General features: G+C 45.9%; 1 protein-coding gene across 1 annotated transcript in view; it reads left to right on the top strand.

Moving 5' to 3' along the window:
• The window catches only part of LOC126354896 (leucine-rich repeat and fibronectin type-III domain-containing protein 3-like), a 94,717-nt gene extending 76,909 nt beyond the window's left edge, over positions 1-17,808 (top strand). Inside the window, exon 2 of the mRNA XM_050004954.1 lies at positions 14,897-17,808. Coding sequence (XP_049860911.1) covers positions 14,897-15,874 — 978 coding nt within the window. The 3' untranslated portion in view covers positions 15,875-17,808. The remainder of the gene's footprint in view (positions 1-14,896) is intronic.
• The last annotated feature ends 264 nt before the right edge of the window (positions 17,809-18,072 follow it).

Here is an 18,072-nt window from a genome sequence, read left to right as displayed (position 1 = left end):
CAGTTATCTGCATAGGTTAGGCAGGTGACTTTAATTCTTTCCCATTTTTTCCGTAAGCAGACCAGGATTATTCCTTTATTTTCAAGTTCCGATTTACAAATTCTCACAATCTTTTTAGAGCACAGTCAAATAGTCGAGTTGACAGTCTGTCATCTTGTCTCACGCCTGTCTAAATTTCAAAGGGCCAGGGCAGTTCTTAGAAGAACTTCACCTTGGAAGTTGTGCCTGTTAACGTCTCTTCGATAAAGTTTTCTAGTTTGGCTTTAACCACTTACAATTATTACTAGCTATATTCATGTAATTACCAGCAGAGGTCGAAGAAGGGTCTTTACATACTGTCTGTTTTTAGGGTTGCGTGCCGCAGTCGGTAAAAATGGAATCCTTATAGGATCACTTTCTCAATAAATTCGTTTTCCTAGCCAATAAGTCCAATGTAAATGAAACCTATCGAAAGAAGCAAAGCATTTTCCTTAAGCTTTTAACACACAAACGAAATCAGTAAATCCTTATATTGTAGCCATGTAATTTTAATGCTGTCGCTAACATAAATTTCCGAAAGTATTTCTTTCACTGGGGTAAAAATCCAACAGAATCATCTGTGCGTTCTTTGGTGTACTACGAAACTAACAGCGCCTTCTAAGTAAACAACCGAACTGCTAAGCTGAGCAGACTTCTAGAACATTAAATTACGATTTTTTTGCGTGATACGACTTTCAGCAAATAAAGCCTATATGTTATCCCAAGTTACGTCAAGTTACCCTTGAAAACCTGTTACAATTCGTCTAGTAAATTAGGAGATTAGCTTGTTCAGACAGACAGACAGACTCGGCGGTTTTCGACAAAACTTAAAATCGTAATATATATTTCGTGATTCGATTTTCATGAAATAGAGCCTATACGTTGCCCTGGATTACAGTCAAATTTACCGTGAAAACCTATGAAAAATAATCAAGTAGTTTTAAGATTAGCATATCGAAACAGACACACACGACGATTTTATAGATTAAAATACACTACTGGCCATTAAAATTGCTACACCAACAAGAACTGCAGATAATAAACGAGTATTCATTGGACAGATATATTATGCTATAACTGACGTGTGATTACATTTTCACACAATTTGGGTGCATAGATCCTGAGAAATCAGTACCCAGAACAGCCACCTCTGGACGTAACAACGGCCTTGATACGCCTGGGCAATGAGTTAAACAGAGCTTGGATGGCGTGTACAGGTACAGCTGCCCATGCAGCTTCAACACGATACCACAGTTCATCAAGAATAGTGACTGGCGTATTGTGACGAGCCAGTTGCTCGGCCACAAATGACCAGACGTTTTCAATTAGTGAGAGATCTGGAGAATGTGCTGGCCAGGGCAGCAGACGAACATTTTCTGTATCCAGAAAGGCCCGTACAGGACCTGCAACATGCGGTCGTGCATTATCCTGCTGAAATGTAGGGTTTCGCAGGAATCGAATGAAGGGTAGAGCCACTGGTTGTAACACATCTGAAACGTAACGTCCACTGTTCAAAGTGCCGTCAATGCGAACAAGAGATGACCGAGACGTGTAACCAGTGGAACCACGTACCATCACACCGGGTGATACGCCAGTATGGCGATGACGAATACACGCTTCCAACGTGCGTTCACCGCGATGTCATCAAACACGGATGCGACCATCATGATGCTGTAAACAGAACCCGGAGTCATTCGAAAAATGACATGTGCCATTCGTGCACCCAGGTTCGTCGTTGTGTACACCATCGCATGCGGTCCTGTCTGTGATGCAGCGTCAAGGGTAACCGCAGCAATGGTCTCCGAGCTCATACTCCATGCTGCTGCAAACGTCGTCGAACTGTTCGTATAGCTGGTTGTTGTCTTGCAAACTTCCCCATCTATTGACTCAGGGATCGAGACGTGGCTGCACGATCCGTTGCAGCCATGCGGATAAGATGCCTGTCATCTCGACTGCTAGTGATACGAGGCCGTTGGGATCCAGCACGGCGTTCCGTATTAGCCTCCTGAACGCACCGATTCCATATTTTGCTAACAGTCATTGGATCTCGACCAACGCGAGCAGCAGTGTAGCGATACGATAAACCGCAATGGCGATAGGCTACAATCCGACCTTTATCAAAGTCGGAAACGTGATGGTACGCATTTCTCCTCCTTACACGAGGCATCACAACAACGTTTCACCAGGCAAAGCCGGTCAACTGGTGTTTGTGTATGAGGAATCGGTTAGAAACTTTAATCATGTCAGTACGTTGTAGGTGTCGCCAACGGCGTCTGTTGCACGTCATCTTCGTGGTGTAGTAATTTTAATGACTAGTAGTGTATATTAAATCCTATGCAAGTACGCCAAAAGTGTTATATTGAAAGTGGGAGTAACAGGAAATCGTATTCGGCGGTGGAGGGGAGAGAGGAGGAGCGAAACTAAGAAACTGTGACTCCCGCTCCGGCAACTCGACCCTGAATCCTACTCTGCAGTGCCGCCCGTTGCCCGTCGGCTGGCGTGCGACAGGCTCGGCACTCGACAGTCGACGATGCCCGCCCCACCCCATCCGACAGTCTGGAAGGCGCCAGACGCGTCCGGGGGCAGGGAGGGAGCCGAGAGGCAGCAAAGTTTTCCGCGCGTTTATCTGCTCCAGAGCAAATATTTGTTTTGGCCGCGCTCGCCGTTCGGTTTCCTTTTTTTTCGCACGCGGGCACGCAGCAGCTTTCACGCATGTGCGTGTGGCGTCGCAGCGCCAGTCTCGCTCCGCTTCTGTCGCCGCCGAGGTGCTCCGTCCGCTCCCGTACCACGCCACGCACGACCTGTCGCCCCAGGTAAGGCACCAGCGCAACCGCTGCCCAGCTGCGGCGTCACCACGCGGTGGCGGAACCCACTGCTAGCCGCCTCAGCGTGTCAATGGGCTGCTCCAAACGGAACATTCATGTCTGACCAATGACTTCGAAAACACAGTTATTCGCAATCAGGCCCAAGCGACTCAACCCGCCACTTTGGGGCGCCGAGGAGAGTTGGGAGCCTCTGTTAGCACAAACTGTATGATTTCAGTACAGGTTGTATCACAATAAGCAGAGCCCGCTTTGGGCGCCTAGCTTGGAATGCAAGATCTGTATACAGTGCGCATCAGCAAAAACTGACCCGTATAAAAGTGCGCGAGTGGAAAGTGGGCCCCCGAACGATGTCGTTTGTGTCGAGAAATGCACTCGGAACCGGACCTGTTTGCATCCTGTCTGACGCCCGTCATCAGTTGCTACTCGACCTGCAGGGTGTAGACCACTTGCTAGCCACTGTGTGGCAGGATTTAATGAGACATGATTTCCTGAACAGTGGACGTCGCCTCAATTACGACACTGGTGAAAATGTGCTTACATCCAGTCTACCTGCTGGCCGGGTGTGGCCGTGCGGTTCTAGGCGCTTCAGTCTGGAGCCGCGTGACCGCTACGGTCGCAGGATCGAATCCTGCCTCGGGCATGGATGTGTGTCATGTCCTTAGGTTAGTTAGGTTTCATTAGTTCTAAGTTCTAGGCGACTGATGACCTCAGAAGTTAAGTCGCATAGTGCACAGAGCCATTTGAAACATTTGAACCCAACCTAGGGGAAATTACCTCCCGAGGCGTAAAATGAAATTTTCTGAGGGCTAAAAACGATTCGATTCTTTCTCAGTCACGAAACTGAACTATTTTCAAACAATCATTACTATTAACACAATTTTGTAAGGCTCCAATACTGATTGTATAACTTATCAATAATTATTTTGACAATTAATAGCATTAATGTAGTGGAGGTTACAGGTTCCTCACATAGTCCACTCACTACGCACGTATGTTGTGCTTTGTCCCGTACTTCACTGATGATAAAAGTGAGACATATAGTAACAAATGCTAAATATCTCAAGAAAATGTCTTCTCCAGTTGTAGATAGTACCTGCAGTATTCCATAAATTGTAGGTAGTACCTGCAGTAGTCCAGAAATTACTTCATTACTTGCTTCGAAACAGATAAACGAATTAATTGACAGTAAAACACAGCAGTAGCTACACAATATTATTATTATTATTATTATTGTTAGTGGCTGAGGTCAGACTCAAACCATTAACAGCCTGAAGTCTTCCAGTTGTTGCCACTTCAGAAGTAAGGAGTACAGTTAAGTGATTTACGAACTATGAATATAGTGCACACATTTTAAGCAAATGTCTACCCTCACTGTGGATAGTTAGCTTTCTTATCTGAGAAGGAGCTGTGGATAACAATTGCAATGCACCACGAATTCCTTCGTCATTCATTCACACACACACACACACACACACACACACACACAAACTAAACATCATTCATCTTTCATCGTTTTAAAAATAAAAGTGATCGTAGAAGAGTCTTTCATCCTACAGTTTAGTTGGGTGCTAAAAAGGTAGTGGGCGTGGGTGCGAAGAGTAAGAAGTAATGGTCTAAGAAATATTGGGAAGCACTGGTGTAGACGATAATTGTTTGCAACGTATCAAGGCGTAGAGCAAGTCGAGACGAAAAATTTGATGCAAGACTCTTGTGGTCTATTAAATGAGGAACCTGCACGGGCGTCGCACGAGATCTTCGATATTTTCTCTTCTCGCAAACTATTGGTCTTAGAGAAAAAACCGAACAGGACCATTTTGTATTAAATTTAATGTTTGATTTTATACTGGGATACGCTTCCGCTATAAGCCGCGGTTTCTGAGTTACTCAAAATCAACCAACGGGAGTGACCTTCAAACGTACCCCCGTCCCCACACTCACCCCATACTGGTCACGATTTTTGTGTGGTGTGCTGTTCGTGGCACACCCCCCCCCCCCCCCCCTCTCTCCTATCGCCGTGCAAAGGTCTGCGACCTCGTGAATTACTTCCCCTAACGTCCCTTTTCTGTCTTCATTGACTGAACTTCATTGACGCCATCAGCTTAGACGGCTATTTCGTTAACATTGTTGATTTATCTTCCCCATTAGGGAAATAAAGAAAAATCAGTTTTATAAAAATTCTGCAGAAACTACTTACAACTGGATCGAAAATTAAGTCTTACAAGCACCATAGTGTCGTATTAAAAAGGAGACAAACTAATCTATTCTTTTCATTAATTTTATGCTGTAAAATTTGCTAAAATTGTGAGATAAAATTTACACAAATGTCAATTTTACAATTTGTAAGTGCACAGCTGAGCCGGTGGCGTAATAGTAGCACAGTCAATGAAGACCAAAAAAGGTCGAATATGCGAAATAGTTCATGTGGTCACAAACTTTTGTACAGTAATAGGAGGGAGTGCCATGGACAAAAAATCCCAAACAAAAATGCTGAACAAGAGAGATGAGTTTGAGGGTGGAGTGCATTTTGAAGTTCACATCCTTTCGTCTTGTTTGAATAACTCGAAAATCGCGGCCTCTAGCGTAAACGCATCCCAGTACAAAATTACACTACGTTGAATATCCTACAAAAAAGGCCCTATTAATATTTCCTCTAGGCTCAATAGTTCGAAAGAATAGAGCGAGAGAATATTGAAAACATAGTGCGATGGGCATGCGCAGTAGCTTGCTCTGTATTTGTGGTACCTTCCCGACTTGATAGATTACAAGCGTCCTACGCCAAATTTTTCATCTTAACTTCCTCTAAAGCACTATGGTACGTCGAAAAAAGTTATCATGGACCATACTCCAGTGCAGGTTATATTTCTAACTGCTGGAAGGACAAACAAAAATTTGATTTTAGATATTTCATGTGATTATTGGCTGAATTTAAAAATTTAAAACGATTTTACAATCTACTCTTTAAGATGTACAATCTTACGTTAAAAACTAAGCACAGGAAGTCTGGTACTAAGGTTACAGAGTGTTTAACGCCTTGAGGCGGTATACCTCACGCTGACCATACTACCCAGGTTATATTCACTCTGTGTTTGAGAAAGAGATAACTTACCGGCTTCCGGTAAACTTTATACATAATTTCAAAACTTAACGAAACTTTTTCTCACCGGCACCTCCAAAGGATAACTAAAGGAAACAAGTTTATCGCTTACTACATTTTCGCTGTTTATAAAAATTCAGCATGAGGCAATACGTTTTAATTTATTACTTCTTTAGCGCTAACTCAGTTCGCAACACACTTGCAGACAGTATCCACAAAAAAATGGCTCTACGCACTATAGGACTTAACAGCTGAGGTCATCAGTCCCCTAAACTTAGAACTACTTAAACCTAACTAACGTAAGGACATCACACACATCCGTGCCCGCGACAGGATTCTAACCTGTGACCGTAGCAGCCGCGTGGTTCCGGACTGAAGCGCCTAGAACCGCTCGGCCACAGTATCCAGACATACCACTGAATTTACCTGCAATCATTGTACGACACAGTTCGAGAGGTACGACGTAACAAACATTGAAATGCGTGGAAAGCTAGCTTTTTCTTAGGAGGGAGCGCAATTTAGCGATAATATAGTCACCGAGTGGTTGGCAATCAGAGCGCTTAGCAAGTCCCATCAAACTTTAAACACAGTTTCGAACCCTTTCCTAAGCTTTTCCTCCATTACATGCTGTACGGCAAATATTTAACTCAATAACTTGTTTTTAAAGTAATGAGACATTTGAAACTGTTTTATTCGCGGGGGTTCGATACTTTAAGGAATTTTAAAGAGTTAAGAGCTGGGGTATGGGGAGTTATTGAGGACTGACGTAGTGTCGTTAGGACGTCATTCGACCTGCTGCACCTTTACTAATTATCTTTCATGTATTCGGAATAAAAAATTTCCCATTAGCGATTCCGGCAAGACACTGCTATCGACAAACGTGGTATGAATACTTTTCTCGTCGCCAGTATTCTAGCACCGTATTTTAGTAGTTAAATATGATTGGGAGCACAACCGCTACTAGTTTCCAAAACGAAATAATTTTTCTTCGTAGGCTCGGTTTTTATTTGAAAGAAGCACTTCATTTCAAACAGAAAAATGGCGTGAGCGAGAAAAATGTCTTCTTTTAAGCAACTACTTTTTAAGACTATGCAAACCGTTTCAGTTCACGATAATGTGCACTGAAATGTACCTATACATTGGTAAAATTGTTTTCGCGTTGTTTACGCATACAAAACCATGTTCGTTGGTCGTTATACTTACACTTTGGTCCAGAATCCTCACATACATGTTGGCAACGGCCTTGCCGCGTTGGTAAAACCGATTCACACGCGGTCACTGAAGTTAAGCTACGCTGGGCTTGATTTTTACGGGAATGGGTGACCGTCCGAGGAAAACGGGATGCTGTTGGCTGTCGGACACGCAACTCACCAAGTGGCCTCCAGTTGAAACACTTGCACCAGGTCAGTGTGCCATTGGACGTTATTACATATCGCGTAAAAGACATCATGGTGTGTTATTTGAATAAACTGTTTCGTCACTACTGGCCAGGTTGGAACTAATGGCCATTATCAGTTGTCATGTATATACACCCATCAAAAAAAGTTTTGCATCACCTCGGTTCCGAGAGTTCTGGAACCTGTACATAAAATTCGAACAGACGTCAATATAAATATCATTTCCGCCCTTTCTATTGCTCATGAAAACCACACATTGCATGTTGTACCACTATACAGCGAGACCTTCAGAGGTGGTGGTCCAGGTTGCTGTACACACCGGTACCTCTAATACCCAGTAACAGGTCCTCTTGCATTGATGCATGCCTGTATTCGTCATGGCATACTACCCACAAGTTCATCAAGGTACTGTTGGTCCAGATTGTCCCACTCATCAACGGCGATTCGGCGTAGAGCCCTCAGAGTGGTTAGTGGGTCACCTCGCCCATAAACAGCCCTTTTCAATCTATCACAGGCATGTTCGATAGGCTTCATGTCTGGAGAACATGCGGGCCACTGTAGTCGAGCGATGTCGTTATCCTGAAGGAAGACATTCACAAGATGTGCACGATGGGGGCGCGAACTGTCGTCCATGAAGACGAATGCCTCGCCAATATGCTGCCGATATGCTTGCACTATCGGTCGCAGAATGGCATTCACGTATCGTACAGCCGTTACGGCTCTTTCCGTAACCACCAGCGGCGTACGTCGGCTCCACATAATGCCACCCCAAAACAGCAGGAAACCTCCACCTTGCTGCACTCGTTGGACAATGTGTCTAAGGCGTTCAGCCTGATCGGGTTGCCTCCAAACACGTCTCCGACTATTATCTTGTTGAAGGCATATGCGACACTCATCGGTGAAGAGAACGTCATGCCAATCCTGAGCGGTTCATTCGGAATGTTGTTGGGCCCATCTGTATCGCGCTGCATGGTGTCGTGATTGCAAAGATGGACCTCGTCATGGACGTCGGGAGTGAAGTTGCGCATCATGCAGCCTATTGCGTACAGGATGAGTCGTAACACGACGTCCTGTGGCTGCACGAAAAGCATTATTCAACATGGTGGCGTTGCTGTCAGGGTTCCCCCGAGCCATAATCCGTAGGTAGCGGTCATCGACTGCAGCAGTAGCTCTTGGACGGATTGAGTGAGGCATGTCATTGGCAATTCCTGTCTCTCTGTATCTCCTCCATGTCCGAATAACATCGCTTTGGTTCACTCCGAGACGCCTGGACACTTCCCTTGTTGAGAGCCCTTCCTGGCAAAGTAACAATGCGGACGCGATCGAACTGCGATATTGACCGTCTAGGCATGGTTAAACTATAGACAACACGAGCCGTAGACCTCCTTCCTGGTGGAATGCCTGAAACTGATCGGCTCTCGGACCCCCTCCATCTAATAGGCGCTACTCATGCATGGTTGTTTACATCTTTGGGCTGGTTTAGTGACGTCTCTGAACAGTCAAAGGGACTGTTTCTGTGACAAAATATTGACAGTCAACGTCTATCTTCAAGAGTTCTGGGAACTGAGGTGATGAAAAACTTTTTGTTGTGGCCGAGCGGTTCTAGGCGCTGGAGTCCGGAACCGTGCGACTGCTACGGTCGCAGGTTCGAATCCTACCTCGGGCATGAATTTGTGTGATGTCCTTAGGTTAGTTAGGTTTAAGTAGTTCTAAGTTATAGGGCACTGATGACCTCAGATGTTAAGTCCCATAGTGCTCAGAGCCATTTGAATCATTTGTGTGTATGGTCACATATGTTTGATAATTATGATGTGGTAGAAATTGGCCAGTAGTGGCAAACAAAACTTAAAGAACACACACTCAGCCGAACCATGACGTCTTCTACGAGATGTTTTCTTTAGCTTTCGACGGAAGTTTTTGTTAAAAGTCATACCACGTTTGTTGGTGAAAATAACTTTCTGAGACCGAAAATGTAAAGCTTTTTTTAAAAAAAAAAATAATTAAATATCCTGAATAAAGGAGAAACTTTTACACCTTTTGTTTTTAACAGAATCTGACGACGACCATTAGTTGGAACTAACTATTCGGGGCTTGCCGCGCTCAGTTTGGAACCGCGCGACTGCTACGGTCGCAGGTTCGAATCCTGCCTTGGGCATGGATGTGTGTGATGTCCTTAGGTTAGTTAGGTTTAAGAAGTTCTAAGTTCTAGGGGACTGATGACCACAGAAGTTAACTCCCATAGTGCTCAGAGCCATTTGAACCATTTAACTATTCGGGAAGGTTGTGTAATATAATTACGATCTTCTCGATTGGGCATTATGACGAAGCGTCCAATGTGTCGGGAATGGTGCTATGAAATCCTAAAATGACCCATCGCTATCAACATCCTAGCTCACACAACGCAGCTACAAGTTAATTTATTTTTAACATTCCGCATTATTTTGAATCAGTGGATGTGGTGTAAAACTCCGATAATTTGGCCGAAACAGCAATAAGTAGCTATACATTTTCTTGTCGTATTCATTCTCCCACGAGGTAGGTTTCAATCCATCGCAGCTTTATCATGAGATCTGGGGAAACGGTTAAATTTCACATGGCGATACTGACCTAAATTAATTACGCCTCTTTAGGTAGACTGGATGTAATTACATTTTCACCAGTGACGTAATTGTGGCGTCGTCCACTGTTTACGAAATCATGTCTCATTAAATCCTGCCATACAGTGGCTAGCAAGCTGCCGCCGATGAATAACGTCTGACTGTTATTTAGTCCTGGCTATCTCCTATTTGTGAAACAACTTGAGCCCAAAGGGTAGTTTGATCACTGTGGATCTTTTCTGGCACCATCCTACTGACGGTGACATTTGCTTTGCCTCACTCAGACTCTGAATTGATTAATCCAGCGGAAACCGAACGCCACGCTTTTTGATTTGTTGTTCAGCACTTATCACAAAGCCATCAAGCCACGCGACAGAAGGTCCACGATGTATTAGCGTCGTTGACACATAACTGTTTTTGATTACGGTAGAGATAAAGAAATAGCCGCCCAGTGTGATACGGTCGGTTAACGTCGCACACTAGAGAAGGCAATGGTAAAATGATCTCATTAGTTCAGTGATCGCTGTATGAAGCAGAAATCTACAGATACCTGTACCTTGAAAACTGGTCCCTATTTTGACCGTCGCAAAAATTACTCAGTCTACGGTCACCCAGAAATAGAGCATTTAGTGACTTGCAACAAACTTTACTCATAATTTTAAACCTTTTAGAAACTTCTTCTCCTTAACACCGTAACAAAATGAAAGGAAAAAAGTTGATGACTTACTGTATTTTTGCTTTTCGTACAGTAAAACTTCAATATTAGGCATGGCGGTTTAATTTAGTGCTTCTTTACTACTAAGTCTAATCGCAACGCATTTTGTAGACAGTATCCACATATTCCACTAAACGTACATGCAAAGGTGGTGGTGGTGGTGGTTAGTGTTTAACGTCCCGTCGACAACGAGGTCATTAGAGACGGAGCGCAAGCTCGAGGTAGGGAAGGATTGGGAAGGAAATCGGCCGTGCCCTTTCAAAGGAACCATCCCGGCATTTGCCTGAAACGATTTAGGGAAATCACGGAAAACCTAAATCAGGATGGCCGGAGACGGGATTGAACCGTCGTCCTCCCAAATGCGAGTCCAGTGTGCTAACCACTGCGCCACCTCGCTCGGTGTACATGCAAAATTATAGCACTGCACAACACGTAGCTCGCAAGATGAGACGTCTTTTCTTACCACAGAAAACGTATCTGATATTGAAGAAACTGCGCTAAACTGTGACCAATAGCGGCATGCTTCACTCGCAAAGTCTGTATGGAACTCGACAGCAACTCCAAGCTCTGTTTCCAGCTACCCTCTGTGGAAGAGTGAACGAGACACAGGTTTTCTGTACATCAGATCGCAGAGCATTGGCTGCTAAAGACGAAGGTCCACGTTATATTCCTGCTGCAGCACCAAAATGTAATCTGTCGCGATTTTTCATGTTGTGTGCTGGTCTGCGGGTGTTGACCTCGATAGCTTTGTTTACAAAGGCCGCGCGGTCTTAGGCACGTTGCCACGGTCTGCGCGGCTCCCCCCGTCGGAGGTTCGAGTCGTCCCTCGGGCATGGGTGTGTGTGTTGTCCTTAGCGTAAGTTAGTTTAAGTAGTGTGTAAGCCTAGGGACCGATGACCTCGGCAGTCTTGTCCCACAGGAACTTACCACAAATTTCCAAACATTTGTTTTCAAGGCACTTGTGTAACTCTTCACTGTTAAATGGTTACGCAGCCTCTAGCTTACGCAGTGTTCCCGTATCACACAGAGACGTAAACAGCGGACAAGCATTTCAAAAACGCCACGCGGTACGCTGAAATCGCCAAACGCCGTCTGAGCTCCAATAGATTGGGTGACGTAAAATACGTGCAACACAGCTGTTTTGATTTCTAGTTCTTATCTTCACTTATTTTTTCCGCAGCACAAGTCAATCCTCCGATTCATTCTCCGCGCAGATTTCGCAGTACTAGCTATTGCGTTTGAAGCTGCGCTATCTGTTGTGACAGGGGTTACGTTTCCCGCAATTCTTATATAATGTCTGTTTATCATTTCCGAATACATGAAATACATTCGACACAAATTTTCATAGTCGTCATTCCATTACGCGGTTGATAGTAGTCCATATTCGCAACTGCGAATACATTTCATGCATTTCGTAACGGCTGTAGTCGCAGCAGTACATGTTCCTTCGGACACACATACATTTCAGTAGGAACATCACATCGTCAATGGAAATAACGCAGGCGCTGCAATATCGTATTTCCTAGTACTAAGCATTGCGTTACATCGATAAAGATGTTGAGTTTCCCGTATTTCTACATATAGATATACATGGATCAACCAGAACATTATGTTCACGTACCTAATAGCCAGTACGTCCACCTATGGGACAGATAAGAAGAGGCGATGCATCGTGGCATGGAAGCAGTAAGGCCTTCGTAGGTCGCTGGAGTGAATTGACACCACATCTGCACACGAAGTCACCTAATCCCGTAAATTCCTGGAAGGGGGGCGATGAGCTCTGATGAAACGTTCTATCACATCCCAGATGCGTTCGATCGGGTTCAGATCTGGCTAGTTGCCGGGCCAGCACATCAATTGGAAATTGCCACTGTGTTCCTCGAACATTTCCATCACACTCCTGGCCTTGCGACATGGCGCACATTACGTTGTTAAAAAATGCATCTGCCATCGGGAACCATGATCGTGATGGAGGGGTGTACGTGGTCTGCAACCGGCCTACTGTACGGCTTGGTCATCACGGTGCCTTTCACGAGCTCAACTGGACCCACAGGTACCCACATCAAAGTTTGCCAGAGCGTAATGGAGTCGCCGCCAGTTTGTCTCCGTCTCGCAGTACAGGTGACGAGGCCTGTTTCCCTGGAAGACGATGGATTCGCGCCCGGCCATCGGCATGATGAACAAGATATCAGGATTCATCAGACCGTGCAACGTTCTGTCACTGAGCCTACATGCAGTGCCAGTCGTCATACGTCCATTTCAGTTGTAGTTGCTGATGTCGTAGTGTTAACATTGGCACATGCATGGGTCGTCGGCTGTGGAGACCCATCGTTAGCAGTGTTTGGTGCACTATGTGTTCAGACACACCTGTACTCGGCACAGCATTAAAGTCTGATGTTAGTTCTACCACAGTTCGCCGTCTGTCCTGTTTTACCAGTCTGCCCAGCCTACGATGTCTGACGTCTGTAATGAGGGGTGGCCGCCCCTTGGTTTCGCGACGTGTTGGAAGACACTCACCATAGCACTCCTCGAACACCCGACAAGTGGTACAGTTTCCAATATGCTCCTGCCGAGCCTCCAGGCCATCACAATCTGCACATTCGGATAGCACGCTCGGTGATACTACATGCACCGTGCGTTTGTCATTCCTTACCAGGTGACGCTACTATCGCCAGGACGGGTTTATATCGATAGCAGGTCGGTGGTCGTAATGTTCTGGCTGATTACCGTATATTCCATAAGAAATTGTACAGTACATGGCTAGAGTACTTTCTACCGCTTCTCGTCATCATATAGTCTCAGTCGCAGGTGGCAGACTTCACTTGCTAGAATACTAGGGAAAGGAAATCAGTCTAAAGAGGAGATTGCATACAAAATGCTTGTAGGACACACCCTAGAATATTGCTGAAGTATGTGGGACTTGTGTCAAACAGGACTAACTGAGAAATTCAACACATACTGAGAAGACAGACGCATAATGTCGCAGTGAAGCCTGTTTACGAAGTTTCAAGAACCAGCTTTAAGCGAAGAATCTGGACGTATACTATAACACCCTACATATCGATCCTGCGGGGATTTTGACAGTGAAACGAGGCTAATTACAGCGGCACAGATGTCTTTAAGCAAGCATTCTTCTCCGCTCCATGCGCGAATGAGGGAGAAAGAAGTCATAACAAATGGTAGGATGATGAGCACCCAGTGCTGTGCACTTCGCAGTGGTTTGCAGAGTACAGATGTAGATGGAGATGGATTTTGTAGATTGCAATATCGCTCTGCTGTCTGTCGCAAATGCTGTTTCCATTAATTTCCACTATTCCGCGAGAAGCTCGTCTTCTTCCCTTGAAGGATAGTAATGTGCACGCCTACAACATAAGGAAAAAAATGGACTTCGTTACTGTCAGCATCTCAGAATAGAGCTCAATTACTAGGCAGAAATATTTGTACTTTTATCAGTCTTCCAGTAACACAAAATGTCTAAAAGGTAACATATCAGATTTTAAACCTAGCCTAAAATAACTTCTTCTGGTAATTTCCTTCTATTTTTAATCAAAAGCTGGTAGAACATGTAGCTAAAACAAAAACTAATTTTTAGTTTGTTATCAAACTGAAGGCTGTAGCGGAGTGTGCACTGATATGACACTTCCTGGCAGATGAAAACCGTGTGCCGGACCGAGACTCGAACTTGGGCCCTTTGCTTTTCGCAGGCAAGTGCTCTACCGAGTGAGCTAGCTGAGCACAACTCACGCCCCGTCATCACAGCTTTAATTCCATCAGTACCTCGTCTCCTACCTTCCAAACTTCACAGAAGCTCTCCTGCAAACCTTGCAGAACTATCACTCCTGAAAGAAAGGATATTGCGGAGACATGGCTTAGCCACAGCCTGGGGGTGTTTCCAGAATGAGATTTTCACTCTGCAGCGGAGTGTGCGCTGATATGAAACTTCCTGGCAGATTAAAACTGTGTGCCCGACTGAGACTCGAACTCGGGACCTCTGCCTTTCGCGGGCAAGTGCTCTACCGACTGAGCTACCAGATCACGACTCGTGCCCCGTCCTCACAGCTTTACTTCTGCCAGTACCTCGTCTCCTACCTTCAGAACTTCACAGACGCTCTCCTGCGAACCTTGCAGGAAGGTGCTTTCGGCCAGTACTGTTCCTCACTCGATTTCCTCGACACCCCTGTTAATAATTTACTAAGTGCAAATAGTGCGCTCAGATCAGTGCGTTTACCCCGACAATTTGTGTCTCGCAGATGTTACGAATCGCAAAGTCGCTGCCGCTGCTGCTGCTGGCGTCGTGGGCGTCGGCCGCTCCGGCCGTCGTCTCGGCGCCCCTGTCGATGACGGCGCCGGCGTCCTCGTCTTCGGACGAGTCCGAGCTGGCACCGTCGCCGTGCAAGACCTACTGGACGTACACCGGCTCGAAGGCGGACTGCCGGGCCGCCGGGCTGACCGAGCTGCCGGCTTCGCTGGACCCGGCGGCGCAGCAGCTCGACCTGTCCGACAACAACCTGACGGCGCTGCGCAACGGCTCGCTGGCGGCGCTGGGGCTGTCGGCGCTCGAGCTGCTCGACGCGGGCGCCAACGCGCTGGCCGGCGTCGAGCCGGACGCGTTCCGCGGGCTGCGCCTGCTGCGCACCGTGCGCCTCAGCGACAACCGGCTGCGCACGCTGCACGCCGACACGTTCGCGCACAACCCGCGCCTGCAGGAGCTCTTCCTGGACGGCAACCCGCTGGCGGCGCTGCCCGCCGACGGCGCCTGGCTGCGCGCGCCGCTGCTGCTCGTGCTCGACGCGTCGCGCTGCGGCCTGGCCGCGCTGCCGCGCCGCGCGCTCGCCGCGCTGCCGCACCTGCGCGCGCTCTACCTCGCGCGCAACAGGCTGCGCGCGCTGCCCTCCGCGCCCGGCGCCTTCGCCGCCTCGTCGGCGCTGCTCTTCCTCGACCTGTCGGCCAACCGGCTGCGCGACCTGCCCGCCGGCGCCTTCTCCGGGCTGGGCGCGCTGCGCAGGCTCGACCTGCAGGACAACGAGCTGCGCGCGCCGCCCGCCGCCGCCTTCGCGCCTCTGCGCTCGCTGGCGCGCCTCGAGCTGGGAGGCAACCCGCTGGCGTGCGACTGCGCGCTCTACCCGCTGCGCTCCTGGGCCGCCGCGCGCAACCTGTCCGTGCGTGCGCACTGCGCAGCCACCGGCGCCGCCTGGTCGCTGCTCGACAACCTAGACTGTCCGGCCTGAGTCGCCGCCGCTCCACGTCCGTCCGGCAGCAGCTCCCGGCGGCTACTCACCCGAGCGGTGCCCCACTTTCCTTTCGCCCACGCCCCTCATCTTTCATCCGTTCCATTTCGAGCACTGTGCGAACAGTTTCCATTACAGTGCAACTCGTTACTCTCGCTCTACTTGATGCTCCTAGCCGACATCGCCCTCTAACACTCTGTAGCTCATTTCTGTACCACATTCCGGCCCGTACCACTCGTTCGCATATTTCCCCGGTGGCGGTTCCTGACGCTTATTCGATTGCCTCACTTTCCTCTTTATTTCTTTTCTTGACCTTCAGTCTTCCGTTTCTATCATTCAAATGGTTCCCATTAGAATGTCGTTCATTGCTCAGTCTACTGTGCATTGAACCCGTTATGATTTCTCACAAAGGTGCTACCCTCACAAACTTCACAACCTTTATTCCTACAAAAAATAGAACATATTCTTCCGTCGTACTTACATTTGCCCGACGTTTTCTCCAAAAGTAATACGAAAGCACTGTCTACTTCTGTTTATGTCTGGTTCTTCCATCCCTTTAAGTTCATGCACCTTGAAATTTCTATAGAATTGTCAGAGACTTACCTCTGAATGTGTACCCTGCGTACAGAGACAAAAGGTTAGTGAATAGTTTTAAGTAGTGACTACAGCCTCTCCACCTGGAAGTACTAACAGAAGAATCAATAATTCTCCAAATGCCAGTTTTTCTTCTTCTGTGCTCAAGTAGCATTAATAGCATTTGTCCAGCCACTTCTTTACAGTTGCGCTCCTCTCAATTTCACTACCATCCTTATTTTATCAGCGCAGTTCTTGTCACAGTTTATGAGATTCATCAGTATTTAATGCATGTTTCGTGAACAATGTCAAAAATTACTTGTACGTACTGTTCAAAACACGATTGTACATGTTAATTTCTCTATTAATATTACCTAATGATTCAATCTCTAACCCAAACTATGACACAAACATTAGTGTACTCACTAAATTGTGTCTGGGTAGCCATTTAATTGTTACTAAAGTTAAATATTTAGTGTAATCAATCTCTTCATATCCATCTCTCAGTCAGTAATGAGTAAATTAAATTTCATATACATATGTTACAACAACAGTGGTATGTACTCTTCTACTGTCTATATTTTGCTGTCACACTGCTGGGAATATTGCAAGTGTCCTTGAGTGGCAAATGTTGCTTATATGGTTCATATTCTCTTCCTTACATTATCCACACCTCCTGTCCACAAGCTTCCTTCCCTTGCCCTTCCTATTCTGCTTCTATCCTTGAGTAAAGAATTCTCACAGCATTTAGTTTTATCATATCCATTTAGCTATTCTTTCATATTGTAAATACGTTTATCATACTACGATCATTTTTCATTTATTTCAGCAAAGAAAATCGTTCACTTTGATATGTGGAAGACTGTCTTCCTCACTCATTACTTTTCCAAAGCATATTTTCAATCATGACTGATGATACCATTGTACAATGAACTACACAGACGACACAAGTTCTTTGTATGTGGTCTTCTGTTTCCCGACTGATCAAACTCAGGAGAATCCACACATTGTACAGCCAGTGTATATACAGTGCAGTATTCACGCTATGTGGGAGTGTCTACATAAGCTTCTTATTTTTTCTTGGGCTTTATTGGATTCACTCTCTGACTGGAAAGTTAGTGTCTTAATTGAACTATATCGACAATGTCGTTTTACAGTATTCGTGATTTTGTTGCTTAATCACCTTTTGAGAACCGAATTATATCTATTTTCCCCTTAAGTTGTATGTAGTGATTTGTAGAAAACATTTCATTGACATTGCTACATCCAAGATTGTAGATATTTATTTATATTTATAGACTGAAGATACAATGTAATTTTTATGCCAGTACAATGTAATAAAATATGTTAAACAAAAATTATTTGTCATTTTTCTTAATATTCCTACCCAAATGCTGTTTTAGCCACACTGTTGTACCTCACAGCGTATGCATAACTGGGAAATGGAAGTCGAACACAGAGAAGATATGTCTACATGGCACTGACTTGACATCTAGGAAATCATATGACTCCATTTAATCATTTAAGACAAATGCAGTTCTGAATATAATCTCTTGGCACTGCAAGCTCATTTTGAAGGTGTGGGGCACAACTATATGTCCAATAAACCTAATGTGGATCTTCTC

Source organism: Schistocerca gregaria, chromosome 3 (genome assembly GCF_023897955.1).
Source record: "Schistocerca gregaria isolate iqSchGreg1 chromosome 3, iqSchGreg1.2, whole genome shotgun sequence".
Classification (NCBI taxonomy): domain Eukaryota; kingdom Metazoa; phylum Arthropoda; class Insecta; order Orthoptera; family Acrididae; genus Schistocerca; species Schistocerca gregaria.
The sequence above is the reverse complement of the archived record's forward strand: the minus strand, read 5'-3'. Positions and strand labels throughout refer to the sequence as shown.